Source organism: Thunnus maccoyii, chromosome 12 (genome assembly GCF_910596095.1).
Source record: "Thunnus maccoyii chromosome 12, fThuMac1.1, whole genome shotgun sequence".
Taxonomy (NCBI): domain Eukaryota; kingdom Metazoa; phylum Chordata; class Actinopteri; order Scombriformes; family Scombridae; genus Thunnus; species Thunnus maccoyii.
The window spans coordinates 7,156,833-7,180,652 of NC_056544.1; the positions used below are offsets into that span (position 1 = coordinate 7,156,833).

General features: G+C 41.0%; 1 protein-coding gene across 1 annotated transcript in view; it reads right to left on the bottom strand.

Moving 5' to 3' along the window:
• The window catches only part of LOC121908732, a 156,022-nt gene that overhangs the window by 38,672 nt on the left and 93,530 nt on the right, over nucleotides 1-23,820 (bottom strand). The window contains exons 6-7 of the mRNA XM_042428987.1: nucleotides 16,319-16,438; nucleotides 12,906-13,073 (exon numbers count right to left, since the gene is read on the bottom strand). Coding sequence (XP_042284921.1) covers nucleotides 12,906-13,073; nucleotides 16,319-16,438 — 288 coding nt within the window. The remainder of the gene's footprint in view (nucleotides 1-12,905; nucleotides 13,074-16,318; nucleotides 16,439-23,820) is intronic.

The window sequence follows — 23,820 nt, forward strand, 5'->3', positions numbered from 1 at the left end:
TCCACTGACACTCGCCTCCACCTGTGAGATATTGTGAGAGAGGAGAGAAACAGAGTAACGTATTGTACGGCGAGAGCTCAAAGGGAAAAGGTGAGAAAAAAAAAAAGAAGAGAGAGAAATACAACACAAGGCTGAGAGCGAAAGATGGTTGTGAGTGAGAAGAAGAAAAAGACAGAGAGAGAGAGATGTGACTGAGAGCAATGTTTCCAGCAGTGATTTTACTGTCTATTGAAGCAGAAAGCGCTGAACTTTAGATGAAATATTAATACGGAGCACGAGAAACAGAGGGATAGAGGAAATAAAAGGATAAAAAAAAGGCAGGCTTGTATTAGCCACCTCCATTTTAATTAGTTTCTCCTTTTCATTTCATTTCCTCCATCTCTTATTTTGGCTCTGAAGATGTAAAACTTAATTAGGGAATTACAATTATTGGAAATTATTGCCTATTACCTAATTGTTTAGGTTATCACCGTAATCATTATTACTCTTTGCAACGACAACCAAGCGTTAGAGCCAGATGAAATTAGTCAAACCTTTTCAGGAATCAAACGCTCAATTTTCCCCCAGATTACTCTGGCGCGGAGCAGGCAAATCCAGAGGCCGGGTTTAATTAACACAAGGTGCTGTCCCAGCCCGGAGGCAGGCTGGAGACTGGACGTGGATTTGCAGAGATGAGAAACGCTATCTCGTGAGACGGAAAAAAAAAAAAAAAAAGCATCAATTTGTGACAACACTGCAGGTTTTTTGAGGAGAGAGAAGTATGGGAGAAAAGGATTCAGTGAGACTCAAAAATGAATACTTTTGCAAGCCTGTTTGTGCAAAGTAATTTACACTGATTGCATGTATTATGTACAGTAATGACAGTGAGTCTGGATCTGGATCATCAGATCTGTGATGTAGAGGAGAGGAGAGGAAAGGAGAGGAGAAGAGAGGAGAGGAGAAGAGAGGAGAGAACTAAAAAACACAAGATAATTTACACATCAGAGTGACGTCAAAGCAGCGTTTTTATTGCAATTATTGTCATTTTACACATATTACAACGACAGCTGATAATGGCGGCAGATGTCGATAACACTATGAATATAAAATGACAGATTGTGAGCCGAATAAATGTGTCATTCGCATTAATATAGATAAATGTATTTTAAGCAATTTATCTGTAACAGATTACTTTTGGAAACTGCCCGTCCCCTCTCTTCCGTTTAGCGTGTTTTATGCAAAGTAGTGTGCTCTGCATTCACGCACAGTAGCAAAATGAGCCTGGTGAGAATTGAACCCATAATTGCAAGTGCAGCAGTTACAGCGTGCGAAACCACACAAGAGCCTTGGCACAATTCTGGAAAAACAATGACAGTGCAGGTGCAGTGCTTCGGCAGAAAAACACTACTCACAGAAAAAAAAAAAAAAAAAAAAACAGAGACAGGCGTTTTCATTTGAAACCGACCGTGTGGACATTTCCTCTCCCTCTTCAGTCGGTGAAACAATAAATAGTTTGGAGGTGTGACAACAGCTCGTTCACTCCTCTGAGCGACTTTATGAGGTTACGTTTAGGACAGGCCTCCAGTTTCTACCCCTGTTTTTCTCGCCAATGCCCTTCCTTCTCCTCTTGCAGTTCTCATTCCAAAACATGAAAGTGTTGTTCAGTCACATCAAACAACGAGCCACTCCTGTTATCCTATTTAAACAGCTGGAAGCCACAGAATCCCGCAAGGCCCTGCAGGCTCCATCTTGCCGTCATCCCCCGAAGTTTACTTTGTACCTGTTCAGCTCACAGAATGATCACCTGTTTACCCAATACGTTGAGGTATATTTATGATTTATAAGAATGCTGTAAACTCTCCGAGCAGCGTTCAGTGTGGCCTTGCCAGCCTTTATGTATAAGGGATGAGAGTGCAGGACTGTGGCGATTTATTTTGCACCCCTGCGGCAGTGTAGTTTACCCACCGCTGTTTTTCTGACAGAGACCGTGTAGTGGATGGAGCTACTTAGCATATCTCGGGGGAGATAACGCGCTGGCCCACTTCCAGCTGTGTTTTGAGGTGCCCAAAGAGAGCTGGGTCAAGAGTGCTAAGAGGGCGGGAGGGGATGGCAAAGACCTCAGGGAGCATGTTCAGTTGGCTGCTCGGGGATCCAGGGAGGGTTAGGTGGGGATTGTACAAGTTCAGCCAAGTGGACATCAGTGTAGTTTCTCAGTGGCAGGGGATAAGGGATTTAAGAGACTCCCAGAAAGTGTTCTTCACTGTCCAGCTACTTTCCAAGGATCCATTTTGATGGGCTTGAGTTTGAAGCAGGATTTGCATTCTTGTATACTAGAGGCAGGCTAACTGAATGGAAAAAAAAGCACACCCAAACACACAGTGATGTGAGACAGCTAGCAACGGCCCGCCACACCCCGTTGAGGATGTGCCGCTCACAGTCCAGCGACTCCATTCATCAAGCTAGACAGAGAAAGAAAGCGCAAGAGAGGAGAAGAAGAAAAGAGAAGTAAACAGAGGCTGAGAGGTGAAAGGTAACGTTGCAAGACAACAGCAGCAGGATTGAGTGCTCCAGCAACGACAGCAGGTAAAGGTAGGTAAGCACAAAACAGACAGGAAGGGAGGAAGGGGTGAGGGATGGGAAGGAAAGGAGAGAAAGGTTTTAGATGCTGCCGGGGAAGGTTCCCATTAACATGGAAATCACTTCCTCTTCCCCGACTCTCCATGGCTCACTGATGGCTCGGCAAAAAGAGAATGGCTTTAGCTCCTATTATTCTGCGTGAGGGGGCACACTGCCAGGTCAGATGAAAAAGTAACACAAAAAAATAAAAAAATTGTCAAGACAGTCTATTTGTGCCCTGTCTCCTTGCCTTTTCCTGTGTGTTCTCTGGGAGCAGAGGACCCAGCCATTCCCTGAGAAAGTGTGATGGATTCACCTAATTTCCACCAGAGACCGAGCTTATACACTAGGAGAAGAAAAAGAAACAGGGACAGAAATGGCCCCGTTTGGGGGCTTTAATAAACTTTTAAATTTCCCTGTTTTTCCTCTGTGATGGCAGGGAAAGTTGTGAGAATGGAAATTCTCTGAGTGTGGAGAATTTAAGACCCCTTTGGGCTTCCATAAGGCTGGATTGACTGCATGTAGGTCTATTGGAAACCGTGTGTTGTATGGGCCGATTACCGCACGATGAATCTCTCCTCACAGGCTCTTTTGGCTGCACCGGATTGTAGAAGAAAAGCTCCATCGGGGAGGAGGGGAGGGCTGCCCGCAGATTCCTCACAGGAGCCGCCAATTTGATGCGGCTCTAATGTGAGTGTAAAGCCTCGTTTGTTTGCGCGTGTACATGTGCAGGGGAACAGGAGAGAGCGAGAGAGGGACGAGAACAAAAAGCCACTACCCACGAGGCTGACTGACCCTGCTACTTCAACACACGTGCACCCGCTGGACACAATACACACACACACACACACACACACACACACACGCATAATGCAGTTAGTGGGCTGCAGCAGCATTCATACCCACGCAGGGTAGAGGCCTAGAGGAATCTATCCAAGCAGAGCTTTGTACTGTGCCACCATTGACTCGAGGGCAAAGGCGCTGTGATGGTAGGCCTAATTGTGCGTTGTGATATGAGGGAGCCATTTCAGGAAAGGCTTTTCATACCTCGGCAACATCTCAAACCCCTGAGCTGGCTGCATATACAGATTCTGTATATTGTATGTGAGACCGTGTGTCCACGTGTATATTCTCCAAGGATGTCTTTCAACATACGGAATCATGCATAGTGCGCCTTAAACATGTCCACCCACAAACATATATGTGCAGAAATAAGCATGCACAGATACAGGCACATCTGCATCATGGCCTCTAAACACACCAAAGAAAAACCCGCTCCGTTCCATTTCCCAGCGTCCCCTCAGCTCTGTGTGAGATGAAGTGATTTTCAGCAAGCCTGATTATCACTGTCGCCATAAAGCCATTAGCTTTACTCCTCTCTTTTCTCTGCGTTTCTTCCCCTCCATCTCCATCCCTCCATCCTGTCGTCTCCCTCCCTCCTCCCTCCTTCACGCTTTGGTGAACTTGCCCCAGGATTCGCTTTCATGCATTCTAAAGAGTGCCGGCTTTCACGTCTTTATCATGCCAGTCCAAACAATGGGAGACGTCAAAGCGTGGGTGGCAGTCATTGGACGGGATGACAAGACGTGGGAGGGCCGCGCCGGACCGGATTGGCCTACGTGCTTGTCCCTTAACTTTGATGAGCCCATTACTAGTCCACAAATGCACATTAGTCATGCCATTTAACCAAATTCATTATCAATGCCCTATTGAAGAGGACACAAGCTATTTTCGATATGCATTAGATTTGATTGAATGTGATTCAACTGCTAAATAGGATATAGCGGATAATGATGCCAGCACTGGTGGCTGGTTGGTTTATATAGGCAATTTAATCCTATATATACATTTTCTTTGTTGTCTTAGAGTGTTATGTAGTTATATAGAAAGCAGTACAAAAACACGAAAAGAGGCAACTTGTAGTACTTCCCCCATGTTCTATTAACATTATTTTACACATTAATATTGTATAACGCATTATTCATAATTTAAGAGCAGTATTTGAAGAAACTTCGATTGCCAATATTAACCCCGGGAATAGAAATTATTGCTCAGCAGTGAACACAAATGTTCATTAATAGCTACAGTAGTTAATAGTAGGACTGTGAAAGAGGTTGGTTTGACAAGTGGGATTTCTCAACACTGACACTTTCTGCCACACTGACTAAAAATGACTGTACGCTGAGGGTGTTTTAAAACAGTAACAGATGGGAGAGAGTGTGATAAGGGACACAAGGGTAGCGGGTGTGTGAAGAGCACACACTGAGAGAGTGGGAGTCAGGAATGGGCTAGTGTATGTGTGTGTGTGTGTGTGTGTGTGTGCAGAGGGGAACATAATGTATGTGTGTCGCTTGGCCTGATAGGAGATGACAAAGTCTGTCACCTCTCTGTCTCCCTGTCTCCTCACTTCTGCCTGGTCATGCAAGTGTGTGCCAACATGTGCGTATGTATCAGAAGGAACAACATCAAGGTAGATTCCACCAGATGGAGAAGCAGCTTGCGCCATGTATAAAGAAAACACAGACAAGGTTAAGCCATTATGCCAAACTGTGAGTCCTCTTTTAGCTCACCCGCTCATCCCTCTTTGTTGTCTGTACTCCTCTTCGCCTTTTTCTGCGTCTCATTTTTACTAAAGGACATAATACCCTGATTATACCCCCTGACTCCTTTCATTTCACTCACTCCCCCGCTCCCTTTCTTGTACATTTGTCTCCTTGTCTCCTCCGTCTCTCTGTGGTTTCCTCTAGGCTCTCTGAGCCTCTTCTCACCCACTCACTCTTTGCTTTTCTCCTTTGTCTTACTCCTCTGACAACTTTATCGCACCTTTCTTAGCGGCTCCATCTTTCTCTTTTTGTCTTTCAGGAAAAAAAAATACACACTTAACACGAGCACAAAATGACACACACACACACACACACACAGGAAGACGTATATTCACTTGCACACCTCCTCTTTCTCTCTCTGTCTATCTCCTCCCATTCATGCGCTCTCTCTGTAACAGCCTCACTCTCCGGGGAAATGAATTAGTAATATTTATGATGAAGCCTTCTCTGAACTACTCCTTCTATCTCTTCCCCTCTCTCTGTCTCATCTCCCTGGCGCATAAAATGACACTGATCTTATCGGTGCTACCTATGTAGTCATCTGTCAGCCCATCTATCTTTCCATCCATCAAACCGCTGGGAGAGTGATGGCTCCCTCAACGTTTTTATGTGGCACCGTTGGCAAGCCAAGGTTGTTTGGAAACTACATAAAAAACGGGAAATAGGACCTGCGTCTCTGTCTGTGGACTTGTTAAAGAGTGGAGTTGTAGCTATTCAAACAGTTCTTGCAGGCAGAGCTGAAGAAGCAAGGTTTTCCAGGAGAACGGGTTATGAGCCCCCCAGGTGCGTCTGGGAGTTTCTGTCTGTGTAGTTAAAGTATAACAAAGTGCTGCTCCAACTGTCACAAGGCAATGAATTACACATTTGCCCTTTGACAGTCTACAAATTCATTTGAGCTCTATACAGAAGGTACAGTTGGTGTACGGATCTCAGGGATTGGGCCGGATCACACATCAAATGTTGACATTTCAGCAAGAAGAAGCATACGAAGACTGACATTTCACTTCCTGATATTTCAGATAGAATTATGTGGTTCTGAATCATCTCTGAGAAGTTTTTTAATTTAGAGGATTTAGATTAAAGCCAACATCATCTTATACAGAAAATGAAATATATGGAAGAAAGTGTGTTTTTAATTATTCTCTTTATGGTTGTAGCACACTGGATGTGAAAATACAGGATTCGTCTTCCAGTCTTCAGCACTACTAATCATATTTATTTTATTTATCTATTCAGTATTTTAGATTTAGCACAGCCTGTGCATGAAATGTTATTTTATAGTATAAAATGAATATAGTAGGTGGGTCAATAAGGAGTACAGCAGAATTTCAAACTTCTTAATTGGTTGATCTACTCAAGGGAGATGATGAGAATTAATTGCAGCAAAGTGTAAAGAGTGCAACATGGTTTGTGAACAACCCGAGGACCTTGCTGAGTGTATTTTAAAACTGCACTTCGAGGAACTTTCTTATATTGTATTTGAGAATGTGGTAAGGTTGCAAGGCTTGGTAACCAATAAATAACTCTTAAATTTGAAGCAATAGTAAGCCTATATGTAGTTCTTCTAAACAATCCCAGCTCAAGGTTAACTCAACTATAGCACATGGTCTTCATCAACAGTTGGATTTTGCTTTGTTCCCATTGGAGATGGATCCATTGAAAGGCGAGCTCAGCACAGTAGCTGTTATGATTTAACTCCAACGGCTTATGAAGACTGTGGCATGAGGTTAAAAGCTGCAGAAAAAGCTTGTAAGGGACCTTTAGTTGAGATTGTTTTATCAATCTTAGATTTTGTCTGTAAATATTCACAAGGAACACGGTGATATTTTCTACTTATACTCCACAATGAACAAAGACTGAGTAGGCTGTTCACATACTATAGACTGTATATAAAGATGGATGAAGCAAGGTGTGATGTCACCCATTGGTTTTCATTGGAGCCGGTTTGAAGCCCAGAGTCACTGCTTATGGTCAGCGCCATCTTTTCCGTTTGGAACCAGGACCTTCCAAATAAGGAGTGCGGGTTGTTGCCTTTCACACTAAACACGCCCCACTACCTCGGATCGAAGTGAACACTAGCTTACTGGGAACACAGCGGTGCACACTTGGGCTAACGTTAGCTACTTTAGTTAAATTGTGCTAACAGGACAGGTATTGTAATCAAGTAACATTGAATTTACCGAAATATTGCAAGAATAGTCCAACTCAGTACAGGTCCTGGAGCCAGGGAGAGCAGCAGGTGAGCCAACTGTCAATTACAGCTGTCAATCAACACCCACAAGGCAGACATCAAAGCTACTATAACTCGTCAAATCTTATTAACAGAGCAATAATTTTCAAAATGACTACCGGCACACTTATTAGATTATAGCCGCAGCCAGGGATTTTTTGGAGCCAGCATCTAGCAGCCGTATTGCATTGCACTTTAGGGTACTTCTACACTGGCTTCAGCATCAAGCCGTGGTAGTTGCCGCTTGTCACATACAAATAATTTAAATTCAGTTCCTCAGTTATTTGGAGAAAGCCTAGGAGATGAGGAGAAAAAAGCCCTTTATCAGCTTAATGCTTGATACTACTGTAACCAAATAATTAATGAAGTATACTCCACTGATCTTAATTCAGTTATTTATGAGTGCAGCTCATTAATGTGTGTCACAAGCAAATCAAGTGATTGTGCTAAACTGTAAGAATACTGATGCTCATGCTCGGGTTGGAAATATAGCACATTATTTTCTAATATGGTGCAATATTGGGAATCTTCTCATGCATCAGGAAGAACTGGGTCATGTTTATTTTTATGTTTTTAGATGTGAAAGGCATGTGTTTGCACCTTTTTCTCTTTTAATGTTCGCACTGTGTTGTATATTTTATCCTCAGGTGCCAATGTTGAAATTGCTGAAACTACAAGGAAATATTTGTATTTAATTTTGACACTGTATGTAAGAGATGAGAAAAATAAGGGAGATTAAGGGAGACTATAACACGAATGGGGATGCCATATTTGCTATCCAATAAAATCCAATGAAGATTGTTTTAAAAAGCAGCATATCAGATTGTGTTTTCATTTTATTTTGTGATAATGTCAATAATCTTTGAGCATGGTAGTATTACAGACAAGTTACTTCCTACACAGGATGCTATCCTCCTAAATAACCTACTTTTTAGAGCTGTTGTAATAAAAAAAAAAAAAAAAAGGTTGTTCTTTGTATTAAATTAAGTGGTCACCTTATTTTTAGGTACACATCCTGCCAATGCTACAGGCCTCTATTTCAATTTATCCCGGGGAGAATTCAGCTGTGGAGTACACACACCCATAAATTATTCAGCCACAGTAAACATGGAAAAACATGTCTGAATAAATGACTACATGGAAACAAGGGTATGAGATTTCAACAACACTACGGCCCTACTACAAAGCTCTATGATGCTGTGGAAGCCCCATCATCTTAATTTCCCTGTGGATTACCAGAGGAGTAAAAACAACCACTAACATCATTGACTATGCCTATCCTGAAGCTTTGTAACAGGAAGTTGATCATTTGAGATGTGATTTGATACCCAACACCCTTGTTTGTTCTCAGACAATTAGCCAACCATGTATTCCTCACTGCACTGCCATAATTAAGAGCCTAATCAGGCAATCAGTTGGTGTGGAATGAGAAGGTAATAGAAAGTCCCCTTTAGGGTACTTTTTTACATCCATCTGCCTTGTTAACTACACATTTTAGCGGAGCTACGGGAAAAGTTTATCTATTCACAATCTGACATGTTCACATGAAAAACAGGCCCACTGAGAAATATGTAGTCCAGTGAGTATTCATGCGAACACAGCAGGAAAATATCAAGAGTCCAGTGATATTTCTGGGATGAAGACTTCAAATAATCTTTGCTGCTGAACCATTTTCAGCAAGATACTAAAAATGATTACTTTGTCAACTGTGTGTCTGAATATTTGTCACCTTAAAATGTTCAAAAAGCACTAGCTTTAAAAAGTTTATTTGATATGGATGAAAATAAAATTAAAGCTTTTCTTGTACCCAGTCATTTGAAACTCAAACTGAGAGGAATGCAGAGCTAAAACATGTTGCTGTCCAAATACATTTGGAGTGTAGTGGCATTTCATAGTGAGACCCAAAGGAAAGTGTGAAGAGAGTGTTATGTTTGCCAATGAAGCGTCTGAAAATATCCCACATTTTCCACTTATCATTTAACCAAAAAACAACTACAATCTGTACGGTAGCCTACTTTCCCTCTGCTATACTGCCTCCTCCGGGCATAAGAAATCCCCTGACAACGTTCAAAGCCGTACATGCAACAAAACCCACTTAGTTCCTGGAATCATGTTTTGGATCGGGAGAAATTCTAGGGCGCCATGAAAAGACAAGCCCGCAAAGCAGGACCTGTTTTTCTTCTTGTTAAGGCTATAATGTACAGCCGATACCTGGTTCATATACTCCAATGTAATCCTCTCCCTCTGGTAAATGCCACAAGGAATAAGCAGTGTTGACCTTGGGAGACACGGGGGGCCGGATTTGAGGGTGTCTTTTAAAAAGCCTGGGTGTGTAATTGAGTAGAGCGGTGGGGTGGCTGGCTTTGATGGTGTTCGCACAAGCACATGTGAGCAGGAGTGCGTGCACAGAACAGTGAGGGAACACACACAGAAAAAAGGCGAGCAAAGGACCGGGAGACACACAGACAAACAAATGCGTGAATTTGTGGGCTGCTCACACTCACAAATACACACAAATTCCACCTGTAGGCCAATATCAATGTATTCAATAAAGCACACACATGCAGGGAGTCATCAGCAGGACTCCTAAAGGGAATAGCCAAGAGGTTTGGTAGACTGAGTGGGGTTTCAGAGCAGCCGTTGGCACCTTGAGGCTCATCTTCACCCACACAGATCAGAGTGAGCCCAGTTTTCCTCCAAGAAGCCCTCCAGTCGTCAGCACAGCCGGTCCAAAACACCAGCTTTGATGAGGGTTCAATGCAACTAACAAACGTCCCACCCCAAGACATCATTAGTTCAATTTTGGAATTAAAGCCAGTGGTCTGTTGGACCCTGACAACTCTTTTCTTGCATTCATCTGCACTCAATGCTGTCATATTTACCTGTTCTTGCAACTGTCAAACAGTAAGAAAAGTCAATCTAACATTCTAGTTTTAGTTTACAGTTTACATCTGAATTGCAGAATTACAACTCAACATGTTTTTAATTACAACTTATGAAATTTATAGTGTCTTAAGAAAATATAGGAGGTGAAAGTTTAGTTGCAAACTGTTGATTGGCACGCTATAATGACAGCTATTGCCAGCAATTTTGCTCAGCTGATTAAACTAATTCTGAGTTATAACAGCTAGAAAACTACACAAACAATTAGTTTTTTTTGACTGTTGCCTTGTTATGCTCTCTGTATGTTTGTGAAAATAGGCAGCAGGCTTTGTCTTTTAGCTACTAAAAAACACCCAGAAAGTGGTGGATGCTACACCAGATAAATAATATAGGCTATCTTTTCATATCAGTTTTGGGCAACCAGCTAGCATGTAGCTCAGTAGTTCACAAGTGTAACAGACAGCAGACAAAGTTGTCTGAATCTCATGTTAAACTCTAAGTACATCATATCACCATTTTAAGCTGATCACCTTCAAAGCTCTGATTATGGACCTCTCTGGATCCAGAGAGGAGAAGCAGTCTGTTCAGTCTGTTAAGCTAACATAAACGTTAGCTTAAAGCAGCTAAAGTGCAGAGCTGTCAACAGTACCATTAAGTTATATTCATTCAAAGGTCAGTCAGTCGGTTTTAAGGCAGTGAGATGGCATATGAAGTCAGCGGAAAGACACAAGTGGCTGTATCTGAAGCAAAGTTTTGAAAATGTTTGAACTGACTCCACAAATAATTAAGCAGTCAAATTTGCATGATTAATGCAAGGCAATTGTAGTCTATTGTGTCATAGCTGTAATTGTCTTTACTAACTGGAGAGCTAAAAAGTCACTTTTTATGATTATATTTGAATTATTGGGTAATATTACCTCTAAGAAGGTGAACTTGCCAAGTTTAATCAGAAGTTGGCTTTTCTGACTGCTTTGAACCATGGAAGGATCTCGACAACAAGCGTTACTTTTATCTGATTCTGTTCATGGAAAAAACTGATTTAATTAGTGATTATCTTGTTTAATACTATGTAGACCACAACTACAGGCTTGGAGTTTATTTATTTTTTAAAAATCACAATTTAAACTACAATCATAATATTGATCAGAAAAAATTAGATGTTTAAACTCTCATTATGTAAATTTCAGCAATAATTTGATGAAAAAGTAAGTTATCTTTCCTATCAGCCCCTCTAAAAATCCAAAGGAAGTGCAATTGTTCAAAAACTATATCTCAACTTCAACTCTCTTCACTTTAATTGGAATAAGGTCAGCAATTATCTTGGAAGAGACGGTGCTGGCTTAGATGAGAAATGGCAGACATTAAGTAAAACAAGACAAGAACATTGGCCATCAAGGCCATCTGCTTCCCGTGATCATTTTCAGGAGGTCTAACCGGCTTGTCCTTTTGAAGGTAATTAAAGACACACCTACCGATTCTGGAGGTATATCAAAAGTGGAATTAATTAATATCAGCCTCTAAGACACATCAGTGTGCTCCGTCCAACAACAGAGTTGAAAAAACACAGATGCAAGAGTAGAGCCACACAGGGAGTTCTCTAACCAGTACATCAGCCTCATTTTGGATAACTAAAAGACGGTTTACAGTGTTGCGTCCAAGTAGGACAATAATATCTAATGATCCAATGTGATTACAAAATGTTCATGGTGACGAGGAGCCATCATGTAAAGGATTCATTTGGTTTACATTTTGTTTCTACTAATGCAACAGTAGACTAGGCCACAGGAGTAAGGCCTAATCTAATTTAATTTATCAATAATATCAATCACAAGGCTTTACACAAGGTAGACATTTTCCATCTGTTCTTCACATTGAAATTACTTCATGATCACAAACACAGTGAAATTGCATTAAATGATATCAAGGAGTAATTTAGGAAGCCAATTAGGGTGGCCTAAGGGTCTGTCGGATTATTTCTTATAATTGGAATCTGCTACAGTTGGAAATAGTAGCAGATCTATAATTGCACAGGCAAGTGAAATCCATGACTGCATGTTTGATGAGGCACTTTTTAGCCCTGCAGGAGTCTCCTCTGCCTGACTGCTGCTGTTAAAATCCTGACAGGACCTGCGGGTCAAAAAGGTCCGAGAACTCGTCTGCCTTCTGGTGCAAAACAAACACTGTGTTTATGCTGTTATGCAGACTAGTGTTTGTTTTCATAGCATTTTCCATATAATGAATACCAGAAAGTTAACAAAGTAATTAAAAGTAATTTCTGTTACTTTACAGTGACTGACGTCTCACTTAATATTGCTTTGTGCTAATGAGGTGAAGCCCAGACAATCTGCTCGCCGAACTGGGTAAAACAAACACTAATGAAGTATTTGCAAGCTGTGTTAGCGTTGCATGTATGTGAGGCTGGGGGTGGGAGTGGGTGGGAGGCTGTTCAAACAATTTCTGTACATATGCGTACATACAGAAAGTGGAGTATGTCCAACAAACAGTAATTTTCTTTTATTATGTTGTGCTGCCTGTCTATTCCTGGTAGTCATTCATTTTCTGTACATGGCTGTGCAAGCTGCTGAGTAACTCACTCTGGGTGAAGCGTGGGGGGTTGTCGTTGACGTCAGTAAGCCTGACAGTGACGGTGGTGGTCCCAGATAATCCTCCCAAGTGGCCTCCCATATCCTTGGCCTGGAGCAACACCAGGTATTGGTCCTGGGTTTCCCTGTCCATGTCAGGCACAGCTGTGCGCAGAATACCTGGAGAGCACACACACAAAGAATAGCATCAGGGTGGCAGTGATGCATTATAAAGCAGGGGGAAAAAAAGGTTTTTACTGCAGTGAAATGGCACCAAATGACCATAATATATTTATGTGGGACAAAAGGTTTCTTTTTAATCAATATTTATGACTCAGTGATTACCAGGTACTGAACCCTCTGGCTTCCAAAATTCTGGTCTGTGTTCAGTTTTGGAACAAAAGGTCCCTGCACATTGGGATCACATCCAGATTTTCAGCTACTTAAATGTAGAAGAATGGTATCACAACATGATAGTTTATCTTTTCAATATACATTTGTAGGCACCACTTTCTGATGAAGCATAATTTGTCTCTTATTCTAAATCTTTAATCAATCTCAATACAATGGACAATTCATTTATTAACACCTTTTATAATTCAAGCCTTTATTAATGACTTACTATCATTTACAGTATAACTGCAGACCTGATGGCTTATTATAAAGTGATAAATCCATCTACCTTTTTCTTATCTATGAGTCAGGGGCAACTGGTTTAGCTGTTTCTCTATAATAAAACTGCAAGTCCAATTCATAACTGCAGATATCATATGACTTGGATTACTGAGAATCTTAATAGACACCATGACCTTCTATTAATAACTTATTAACATTAGATTACATCAGATCTGATTGCACATTATGAACTGACAAAGTCATGACCCTTTATAAAAGACTTCATCAAGACTGCAGTTATGCATGTTAGTAAGTCATTAATAAAGGGTCATGGGTTTCTTGCTGTCCAATATGACACTTAGCCTGAAGTTATATATGTTAATAAGACCTTATTTAATGGAGTTTGGTCCAGATGCTCTACAGCTGTTTGCAGGAAGGTAACTGGTAAAACAGCTACTAAGACAGAAAGTTAGGCTGCAGCCAGATGGATTTTTCACATTCTGGCAAGTCAAACATTGGTCTGACTTATATATGACTTGACTGATTTATAAAGCATCAATAAACCATTTAGAAGCCATTACTGAAAGCACAACTAATAAACCCTTCATAAAATATGCCTCATTACAAATTGGTGCCAATTCCTATGATGTAATGTACTCATACTTTCTGTAATGATAGGACTGTATTTTTACTTATTGATTTAATTCATGCACGTAAACAGGCTGTAAGCTGTGCCATCAAACAGTAAGTGTTGTCAGCAGCTCCTTGATCATTATCTAAGGAAACTCCATAGCTTCGGTTTTAGTAATTTCATTGTTTTCACTCTAATTGACGGATTAAGACCCCTTGAGCTATTGAAGGCCTTTCAAAACCTATTGGACAATGTCAAAATGCATTGTCATCAGGCTGAAGACGTGACTACTTTCCCTGACAGTCTGACAGCTTTCCTGACATTTCGGAGACTCTCACTTTCCATTTGACAGCAACAATATATTACTTAATGTCCCGTTAAAGGCGCTCAAAAATACACAAATACGCACATATAAACACAGATGTGTGAAGAAGCTCATATGGAAAAGATAAATCACCAAACGGCGACAGCCAGACGTGCTGACAGAGCGGAAAATCTCGTTCTGTATCTCACACTCTTTAACGGCACACCGAGGCGCATCACATTCAACATCGATCACCTCCTCTGTGTAAATGACCTCATTGTGCCACATATGACTAGGTGTCACACATCAACTGCTGGCTGCTCTTGCCGAACATTAGCCAAAACACCGGCCTGGATGACTTAGCAGCTCAAGGTGAATCACATTCAACAGGGGCTGTTTTGAATGCTAACTAACAAGCAGGAATATGTCTGGGTTTCTGAGCAGAATTCATAAGCAAACAAACTGAATACATGAGCAAGTGCGCTCGCCTTGGAGTGTACATTTTGAATAAGACCTTTGGTGATGGAGCTGACGAGAAACAGGATGATTGAAAACGGGAGATGGAGAGCGGCGGGAGGAGGGGAGAAGAGAGCAGACACGTTCAGAATACTAAACCTCGTCTAATAGCACCGTGTCACGGCTAATACACACTGGGTGGAATTAGGCTTATATTCCCCAATTAGCATTTCAAAAAGTGCTGCAGCTCTCTTAGCTCGTTGAAGCAGTCCTCACATGTCAGTGCAATCAATTACTAAACATTGACATTCAATGAGCAAAACAGCAAATATGGGCCACCTTTGACCCGTGTGGGCAAAATAAACACTCACATGCAGGCTCAAAAAAACTAACAACTGCAACAGCCTCATCGTGAGCTAAAATCTAAGTTTTTCTACGCATGTGCCAGTCAAAACAGCATCTAAAGCATCAGACAGGATCCATTTCCCTCCAAGGTGCAATGCTAAAAAAGTTATCATCATAAAATAGAAAATAAAGCACCCTCCATCAGTGTTCACCCTCCACTCAACTAAAAAAACTTTTTGCCCTTGGGTGACATGCGTGACACTGAGGCATATCGAGAACACACACAGCAGACGGGTCCTTTGAGCCCTCTGTAATCTGTCCTGTGTAATAGTTCACAAACCTCTGCTGACATCTCTCTTTCAACACATGTCTTTTTGTTTTCGCTTCATCCAGAAATAATAACATTAGGCTGCTGCTGTGTTTTGTTCCGTGCACACAGGCCCTGGAAGCATGAATACATTTCTGCCAACTCATACTGGGATGAACCAGGGAGTGGGGAACACTGGGAGAGGGGGAAATGTGTTGGTGTGTGTGTGTGCGTGTGCTTAAGTGTGTGTGTGTGTGTGTTTGAGAGGAAGGTGGTTGAGGGGGCCCAAGAGGGAAAAGGGAAGTGGGAAAGATAGATGACTAAGTGTGACAAGAGAGCGAGGGATGCACGAGGGGGAAAAGTGTTAGTTTGAACGCTTGTACGAGTGTGTGTGCATAGATGTGAGTGAGCGAAAGAAAGCCAAGGTGGAGAGAGAGAGCGATTCTCTCCACCCCCTCAGATTCTCAGATTTTTAACTCTGCCTGTGTTTGCATGTTCATACACCTGCATGTAGGTGTGAGTCCACCCTCGCATGCTCTGTGTGTTTATGTGTGTGTGTCATTCATGACTAAATTGGCTTGCTTGTACGGTACATTTGTTTACATTCCACATCTCGAGTATATTTGCTTTTCTGCAGCATGTGTGTATTTGCTTTTCAACATCTGTGCGTCTTTTACACTTCTCGGCCCATGTGTGTAGCGCGAGGCACAGATTCAGACGTGAACACACACACACACATACACACACAGATATATAAACACACTCACCTGTCTGGGGATCTACTGAGAAGTACTGTTGGCCCTGCACCAGTGTGTACACTAGCTTGGCGCTGTTCCCATAAGTCGGGTCATCAGCATCTGTCGCTGTCACCTGGATTATAGACGTGCCTGCGGGGAGGAGACATGAGGAAGGAGGGAGGAAAGGAGGGAGATGAAGAAGAGGAGAGAGGGAGAGTGAGAAGGGAGAGGGTAATGAGGTAGGAAAAGCAGAAGAAAAGAGAGTTTTGAAGCGAAGAAAAGAGAAAGAAAGGGGAAAAGCAAAAAAGACAAAGTCAAAACAAGGCAGAGATGGAGCTAAGTGGACAGAATACAGCAGCACTTTAAGTGCATAAGAAAGCTTTATATCAAGACAACCTCCACTTTTCTCTCCCACTCCTTTTTCAATCTCTTTCAGACAGCAGTGTGACGAATACTGTATTTGCCCCCCTACACACACACACACACACACGCACCTTCTCCCTCCTCTATCCTGCTGCTCACCTTCCTGCCTCTCTCCCCCCTGATTCCCTCTGTCTCACTTCATTTCTCTTCATCTCCGTCTCCAATTCCCTTTTGCTCCCTTTCTCAATCGGACCGTCTGCCTCCCTCTCACTCTCTTAAAGCTTCTTTCTACGGATCATGGAGTGTCAATTTGGCACAGACATTTTTGAACTTGTGGGCAAAAAAATGGAAATATATAAAATACAGTAAAAATATTTCATATACAGTGTATTGATACTGTATAAATACATCTTTATATATAAGTGCAGGGGGAAGCGACTATTCCCTGTGGGACTCCAGACGAACAAGACAGGAGGAAGAAGGGGATTTGTGAGAGCAGCTGCTATTTTATTTCTGATCAAAGCCCTGACAGTATCTCTATGGGAAAGATACATGTAGGTTGAGTGTGTGTTTGTGTGTGAGGAAGACGGAAAGGCGGGCATGTGATCATCTGGTTGTTGATACATTACAGGTAGTTGAGAATTAGAGGGGTTATTGACAGATGGCAGATGTAATGTCTGTAGGGATTGTACCAGAGAGAGCTGAAGAAGGAGAGAGAGTGTGTATGTGTGTGAGGAAAAGAGAGAGAGAAATGTTATTCTACATGTATAGTGTGTTCAATCTGCAAAAAATGACTAGGTTAAAGGATAATTCTGTTTTACAACTTATTTTGTAGCTTTACTCATCCTCTCTGTTGGTTATGATAACATCATACTCACAGAGTAAGGTTTTAAATAAACCAACAGCCAGATTATCTAAACCACCTTAACTTGAGGTAAAACTGAACATGACTGCACCCACAATGAGTGTAATGTTATCATAATCAACACAAATGATGGTCAAACCTACAAAATTCAGACCCAAGTTTAAATAAACCAGAATGATCCTTTAAGTATACTTAGAAGAGTCCGTATGCATACTAAGAAATGTTTGGTTTTTGAGTTTTCTGTTTATGTGCTCCGCCGTCCCACAATGCAATGCCAAAATGAAATGGAGGAGCCGCTCACAGCTGCAAAAGATTAAAGCAAATTGTAGATGGTTGTGAGACAACTCGAGGAGAACAGCAAAATAATAATCAAATCTTTGGACGAGCACTTTGTGCAGTTAAATCAGTGCAGCGGTGGCATTCACGCAGCAGTTTGACTCCTGTCTGTCTGCACATGTACAGTAATGCATAATTTTGTGTTAAACTGCATTGATGAGTATCTCATTTTTGACCTGTTTTCAGATGTTTGATCATTATTTTTAATCCATGCTCAATTTCGATTTTTTTGCTATCCAGCTAGAGAAAAACACTTTCACAGCACTATCTGCAATTTCTGTTTTTATTTCAAAGCACACGCTCACCATACCAGCCTAGCTCCCAGACTGACACAAGCTACAAAGTGTCCCTTATTGAATCACTTAATGTTTCACTTTTCACTATACATTTTGTAGATAAGTGCAGGGGGGGGGGCATAAGTAGATAAGTAGACAGGAATGCTTCTTTTGACAGCAGTAAAAACTAATCAGACTTAGAGATCAAACAGTTTGGCTGTGAGGTTGATGCAAAAAGTGCAAAGGCGGAGGCAAACCTATTGGTATTCAGCCTGCCAGCCGTGCTATACAGCCAGTCACACTCCACAAGGATCAAATATTCACACTGCCAAGCATCCATCTGGAACCATAAGACATCTGTCCTCTTGGGGAAAGGATCAGGAATCATACTCTCTCGCTCTCTCTCTGTATACAGTATATATATATTTATATATATATATATATATATGTATGTATGTGTGTGTGTGTGTTGGATTTTTAACATTTATACTCAAGGTTAAACTTTAACTGTGAGTCATTCTCCCAGAATGCCGATACACATCTGGCAAAATGTTTATATGCAGTCGTGTGAATCCAACGCAAAACAGTTTTAGACACAAATTTCAAGCAGGAAACTGGCTCAGTTCCAGCGCACCTTGCATCAGTGTCTCATTGCCGTAGATGAGACACCACACACACACACCTCTCCTCCCCACCCCCACCCTCGCCCTTAAATGTCTCGTGTAACGAGTCTTTGATAGGATCCTCACAGCAGCACTATCTCCTCAGTCACGCCTGCTGCAAAGCGCCTTGGTAAATATTGAATCGTCAAGTAAATATTGAATCCATGATTGACTGAACAACTCAATCTGAAGACTGAGCTGCTATGAAGAGCAGACGCTCATAAGGCGGCTGATAGGATTACTAAATAGTGCTCGTCATCATCGCCCCCTCTCCTTGGGCCTTGCCCCGGCAGTCTGCTGGCAGGGTCGTTATTCTAATCTGAATTAAACAATGTAGTGCAAGAGGGACCTTGATGTTGGAAAAAAATCTTTAAGAAGCAGATAGCAAGGACTTGGGCCTAAATTTCCTGAACTTTTCTAAACTAACCAGTTTAAGGGTGAATTATTTAAAATAATACCCTCTTCTCTGGCCAAAGTTTTCTTGAAAGCAATTCTCCTTGCTTTTAAAAGGCAAGAGTGCTCCTTCGAAGTAGAACCCATTTTCAAGGGGCAGAGCGGAGTTTAAATGGAGATTAGAGTACTTTTCGTACATACAAACTGTTTCCTACAGGCACTCAGCAGTCATGCTCTGAATTACAATCTCAGACAGTTATTGTCAGTCCAATACCTTACTGCAATATGTGTGCAAAAAGTGCTCCTATCTCCACTCCTTACCTCTTATTTCATTTCTATTCCGAGCACTTCTGTCACATTGTACATGATCTTTCTGAGGTCATAGAAATATTATCAGGTCACTGTGGCTGCGGCACGCACTCTGTCACCGCTTTACAAGTGAAAATCATTTTTGTCAAAGGATCAGATGAGTTTATAATCCTTTACCATTTCTTGTTAAATTTGGGAAAAGTGTAATTTCTCATATTTGTATGAAATTATACCCGAATATCAAAGAGTTTCACTGCTTTTGCCACTCTGTCTCAGTGGATTTAGTTGACAAACGGTATTGTGGTTTTTTGGGGGAAGTAAACATTATTTGATACACAAACAGTTGTCGTAAATCATTGCCAACAGGAAACAAGACAGTGTTTGCACAGGAATTTCATCACTGTATGCCCAGATTTAGATTTTTACTAGTGCAGTGCCCGTTCAAAACGTGCCTGTTCGGAACGGGCCGATTGCTTATTATTTCTCAAGAACCACATATATCTATATATGTAAATATATCCATTGACAAACGTATCAATTAGAATGATAAGGAATTAATAAATAAAATGGTTTAAATGCAGACAGAAACTTCACCAGTGAGACTAAACTGAGGTTGAATCATAGAAGCAGTTTACAGCCTTCCATTGGTTAATTCTGCTGCCAATCAAACATGTCTGCAGTCCTATTTGCTAGTTTTACTGCCTCCGCCTCTTTTTTTATCCTCTGTGCACTCGTTCTTTCTTCTCAGGCAGTTTGTCCCGCTCAGCAAGTCAGAGCCCAGAAGCCCCACCCCACTGTGATATGTCGGTGTTCATATCAAACGGCCCCTGCTGCACTCAGAGACGGAGCTAAACAGCTCGCTGTTCGCTTGTTTATTCAAAGTTAATTAAACGTGTCGCGTGTCCAAACAACTTCACACTTGACACTGCACCTCCTTTGGTCCTCAGCAGTACACCGGTCGAGTGTGAACTCCAGTCAGAGTCCAGAAACCCCGCCCTGCTGTGATGTGATGGTATTTATATGAAATAGCCACCACTGCACTCAGATATGGAGCTGAGTGGCTCACTGTTCGCTTGTTTATTCCAAGTTTATTCATACTAAACATGTCGCGTGTCCAAATTGCACCAAATTCGACACTGCACTCCCTTGTGTCCCCAGCAATACACCCGCCAAAGGTGAAGTAGATCGGATGAGCGGTTCTCGAGATATGCAAAGGACAAACATACATACAGACAGACAGACAGACAGATATTCCTTGCTTTATACAGAGACATGGTCTACCAACTGAGGTATCCATGATCAACTTTTGATGGATTTTAGGGAAACACGCTTTTCTTTTACACCATAAATGTCATAGTGGTTGAATTTATTTCTTTAGACGAATCCATATATCTGCTACAGTAAAAACATTTCACAGTGTACAGCATTGCTTCAAAAACTGCACTGAGGGCTCTATTTTCCTGAAAGTGGGTGCATACACAAAACCACAGGTGGGTGTAACCGATTAAATTCTTTCAATTTTGGTTCACACAGGCACAAACACAACCCCCTGCAATGTGGAAAAGAGATTGGAGGAGGATGAATATATTATTAGTAAGTGGAATAGTTTATTCGCAGGTGGAGTAGGGCGGGTTTTAGTTACGGTCAGTCACATCAGCTCCTCATCCCCTTTAAAAGCAGCAGACAGTTTCCTAATGAGCTGAGAGGAAAGTAGAAAACTGTTCTTCTGTGGAGGGAGCAGAGTCCCAAAGCAGCAACACAGTATACAGCACTTGAATACAGCAACCCTAATAGGCAGATTATGTCTTCTTTTAGTGTACTACACTAAAATGTGGGACTGTTTGCATATATTTTTGTGTGCTCAAGTGATTAAAAGCATTGTATTCAGTTAGGCATATCTGTGTGCTGTACATTTACATGCACACAATCAAGCCACAACTGCAAATGCTGTGATAAAAACAATGTGTGTTTAAGTCATTTGCATAAGTGCAGAAACTGGGACCTCCTCATAATAACAATAGCCATATAATCATTATTATAATAGGCCACACTGTATGACCAGTGCATAATTACAAGCTGCATATCTGTTAAATTAGAGACCGCAGATAGAATGCATCAACTGTATCATTCCTGCTGCTGTATAATGGCCACAGGTATTTAATCAACAACAGGGAAGGGTCTCATACATCCTACCAGCAGTTGTGGTGACATTACTATTAAAAAGTCAGCCATTAATCTAACCCATTACAGATTCTGCCTGCGTCGCCTTTAAATTGTATTTCCATTTGCATTTGATTTTGGGATTTTGGGAGAGGTCTGTGTTTGCATATCCGCCAACTTGATCCATGAAATTTTTTTTCTCTGTCTGGTCTGAGCAGGCGGAAACGGAGATGCAATTTCATGCCAAAAAGAGTAATAAAATTGAACATCACCGCTTGACCTGCTTGCTCCCCACAAAAAGTGGAGACCAAGTGAATTTGAGTACTCATATAAAACGTCTACAGAAATCATATACTGTTTTATGTAAAATGCATACTTAGCCTCTGCTACTGATATAAGTTGTTGAAGGCAGATATAGCATGTGTCCTACGTATAAAGGTATTATAGCAGTACACATATCCTTCACCTTGTGCCACTTTTAGTTTATATAATAATTAATAAACTCTGTTACAATCTGAGAAGGGCGCCCAGGACTCCCCAGATCCTTGTATTCTGACTTGTGCTACATGGACGCACAGCTCTGGTGGAACAATGCAGGTGGGAATATTTCACTATTTCATATTTTGCACCCTCTTTGCGCCTGCCAACCAGTTTGCCAGACGTTAACATTGTGGCTCTCAGAGTACCTTGACTTTGCAAAAGTCTACAAACCTAAAGAGAAACCCAATGTAGATCAAACAGGGCTCTTATTAACATATCATATGGACATGCATCACTGAATTGTTCATTCATTAGACCTAGAGCAGGTTAATCTCTGTTTTTACTTAATTATATTTCAGCATATTAAGTGCTATAATTTGGAAATCACTGGAGGCATAAGATGCTGCTTGTTTTGAATACAATATCAGTTCAGCACAGCAAAATGGAATTGTCAAGACAATAGCATAGCACAGAGCTGAATTGTAGTGAAGTCGGTCTGAAAGTCAGCCTATTCAATTTTACAAATTATTTTTTCACTTTGACTGTATAACTTAACCTTGATTACAAGCCACAGTGATGTTGATAAGAATGTACTACATAATTTAGCATTTAGCATGAGAGTTTAGCAATGTGAGAACAGAATGTATGATATCTAATCGTGTCAGTTTTGAATTTGAAAGTGATCATATAAAGAGGTCTTTTCACACGTATTTCAAAAATGCACTTTCAAGAAAAAATGAATAATTTTGAATTTTTAATCATATTTTATGCTGGATTGAAGGAGTAAGGTTTTTTTTGTGACAGATAAAACAAACTCATGTGGAATGTGGAACAGGTACATCATCATGAAGATTGTTGTTTTTGCTGTGGCTACAGTGCAGTGATGATACGAATAAAAAAACGACAGCTTTGGGGAACAGTGTTCATCAAAATTCAGGATTCCTTTTTATCAGCAGCAGTAAGCTATGTAAAGTTGTTTTGATATTAGGATTCAGGACTGAGAATCCATATTTAGTTATAAATAAACTCTCCTCCACTCTAATGTCGCATTCTGAAAACTATCCATGTATTCAACCCACAGTATTGTATTAAACCTTCATAAATATGGCAGGCAAAATCTATTTTAGAATTCATTTTGATGGAGGCTAAAAAGGCTATGTATTAAATAGTAATACATTGTGAATGGAATACTGGCAGGCACTAATGTTATGGCACTGGTGTTGGTATAATAGCAGCATAACTGCAGCTGTCTGAACCTCATATTGAAGACATCTATGGCTACATTAACTTGTTCTTTCTATTTCAAATATTAGTTCATGTCCCACACTCATCTTGAGAGGTTTCAAAATCCCAACGTTGTGTACATTATTTGTTTAATTTAGCTGCCAATAATTGACATTTTGTGTTTTTCAGTATATCACACATTTGTCTCAGTGTAAGGGAGTTTGTGTGCAAGATATACAGACTCTACTATACTTGAGTGTTGAATAAAATACCTTCAGACAATTCAGTCCTCTGAGATAGAAATAATAAAACATACTGTCTAGCTGTGGTCGGGGGAAACATCCATCATTTTGGAGCTTGACGGCAGTGAATGGCTGGTACTTTATCCTGATTAAACAGAAAACCAATCAATTGCTATAGCCTTAGTTTGTATACAGAATGTGACTTCAATCAATCAATCAAGGT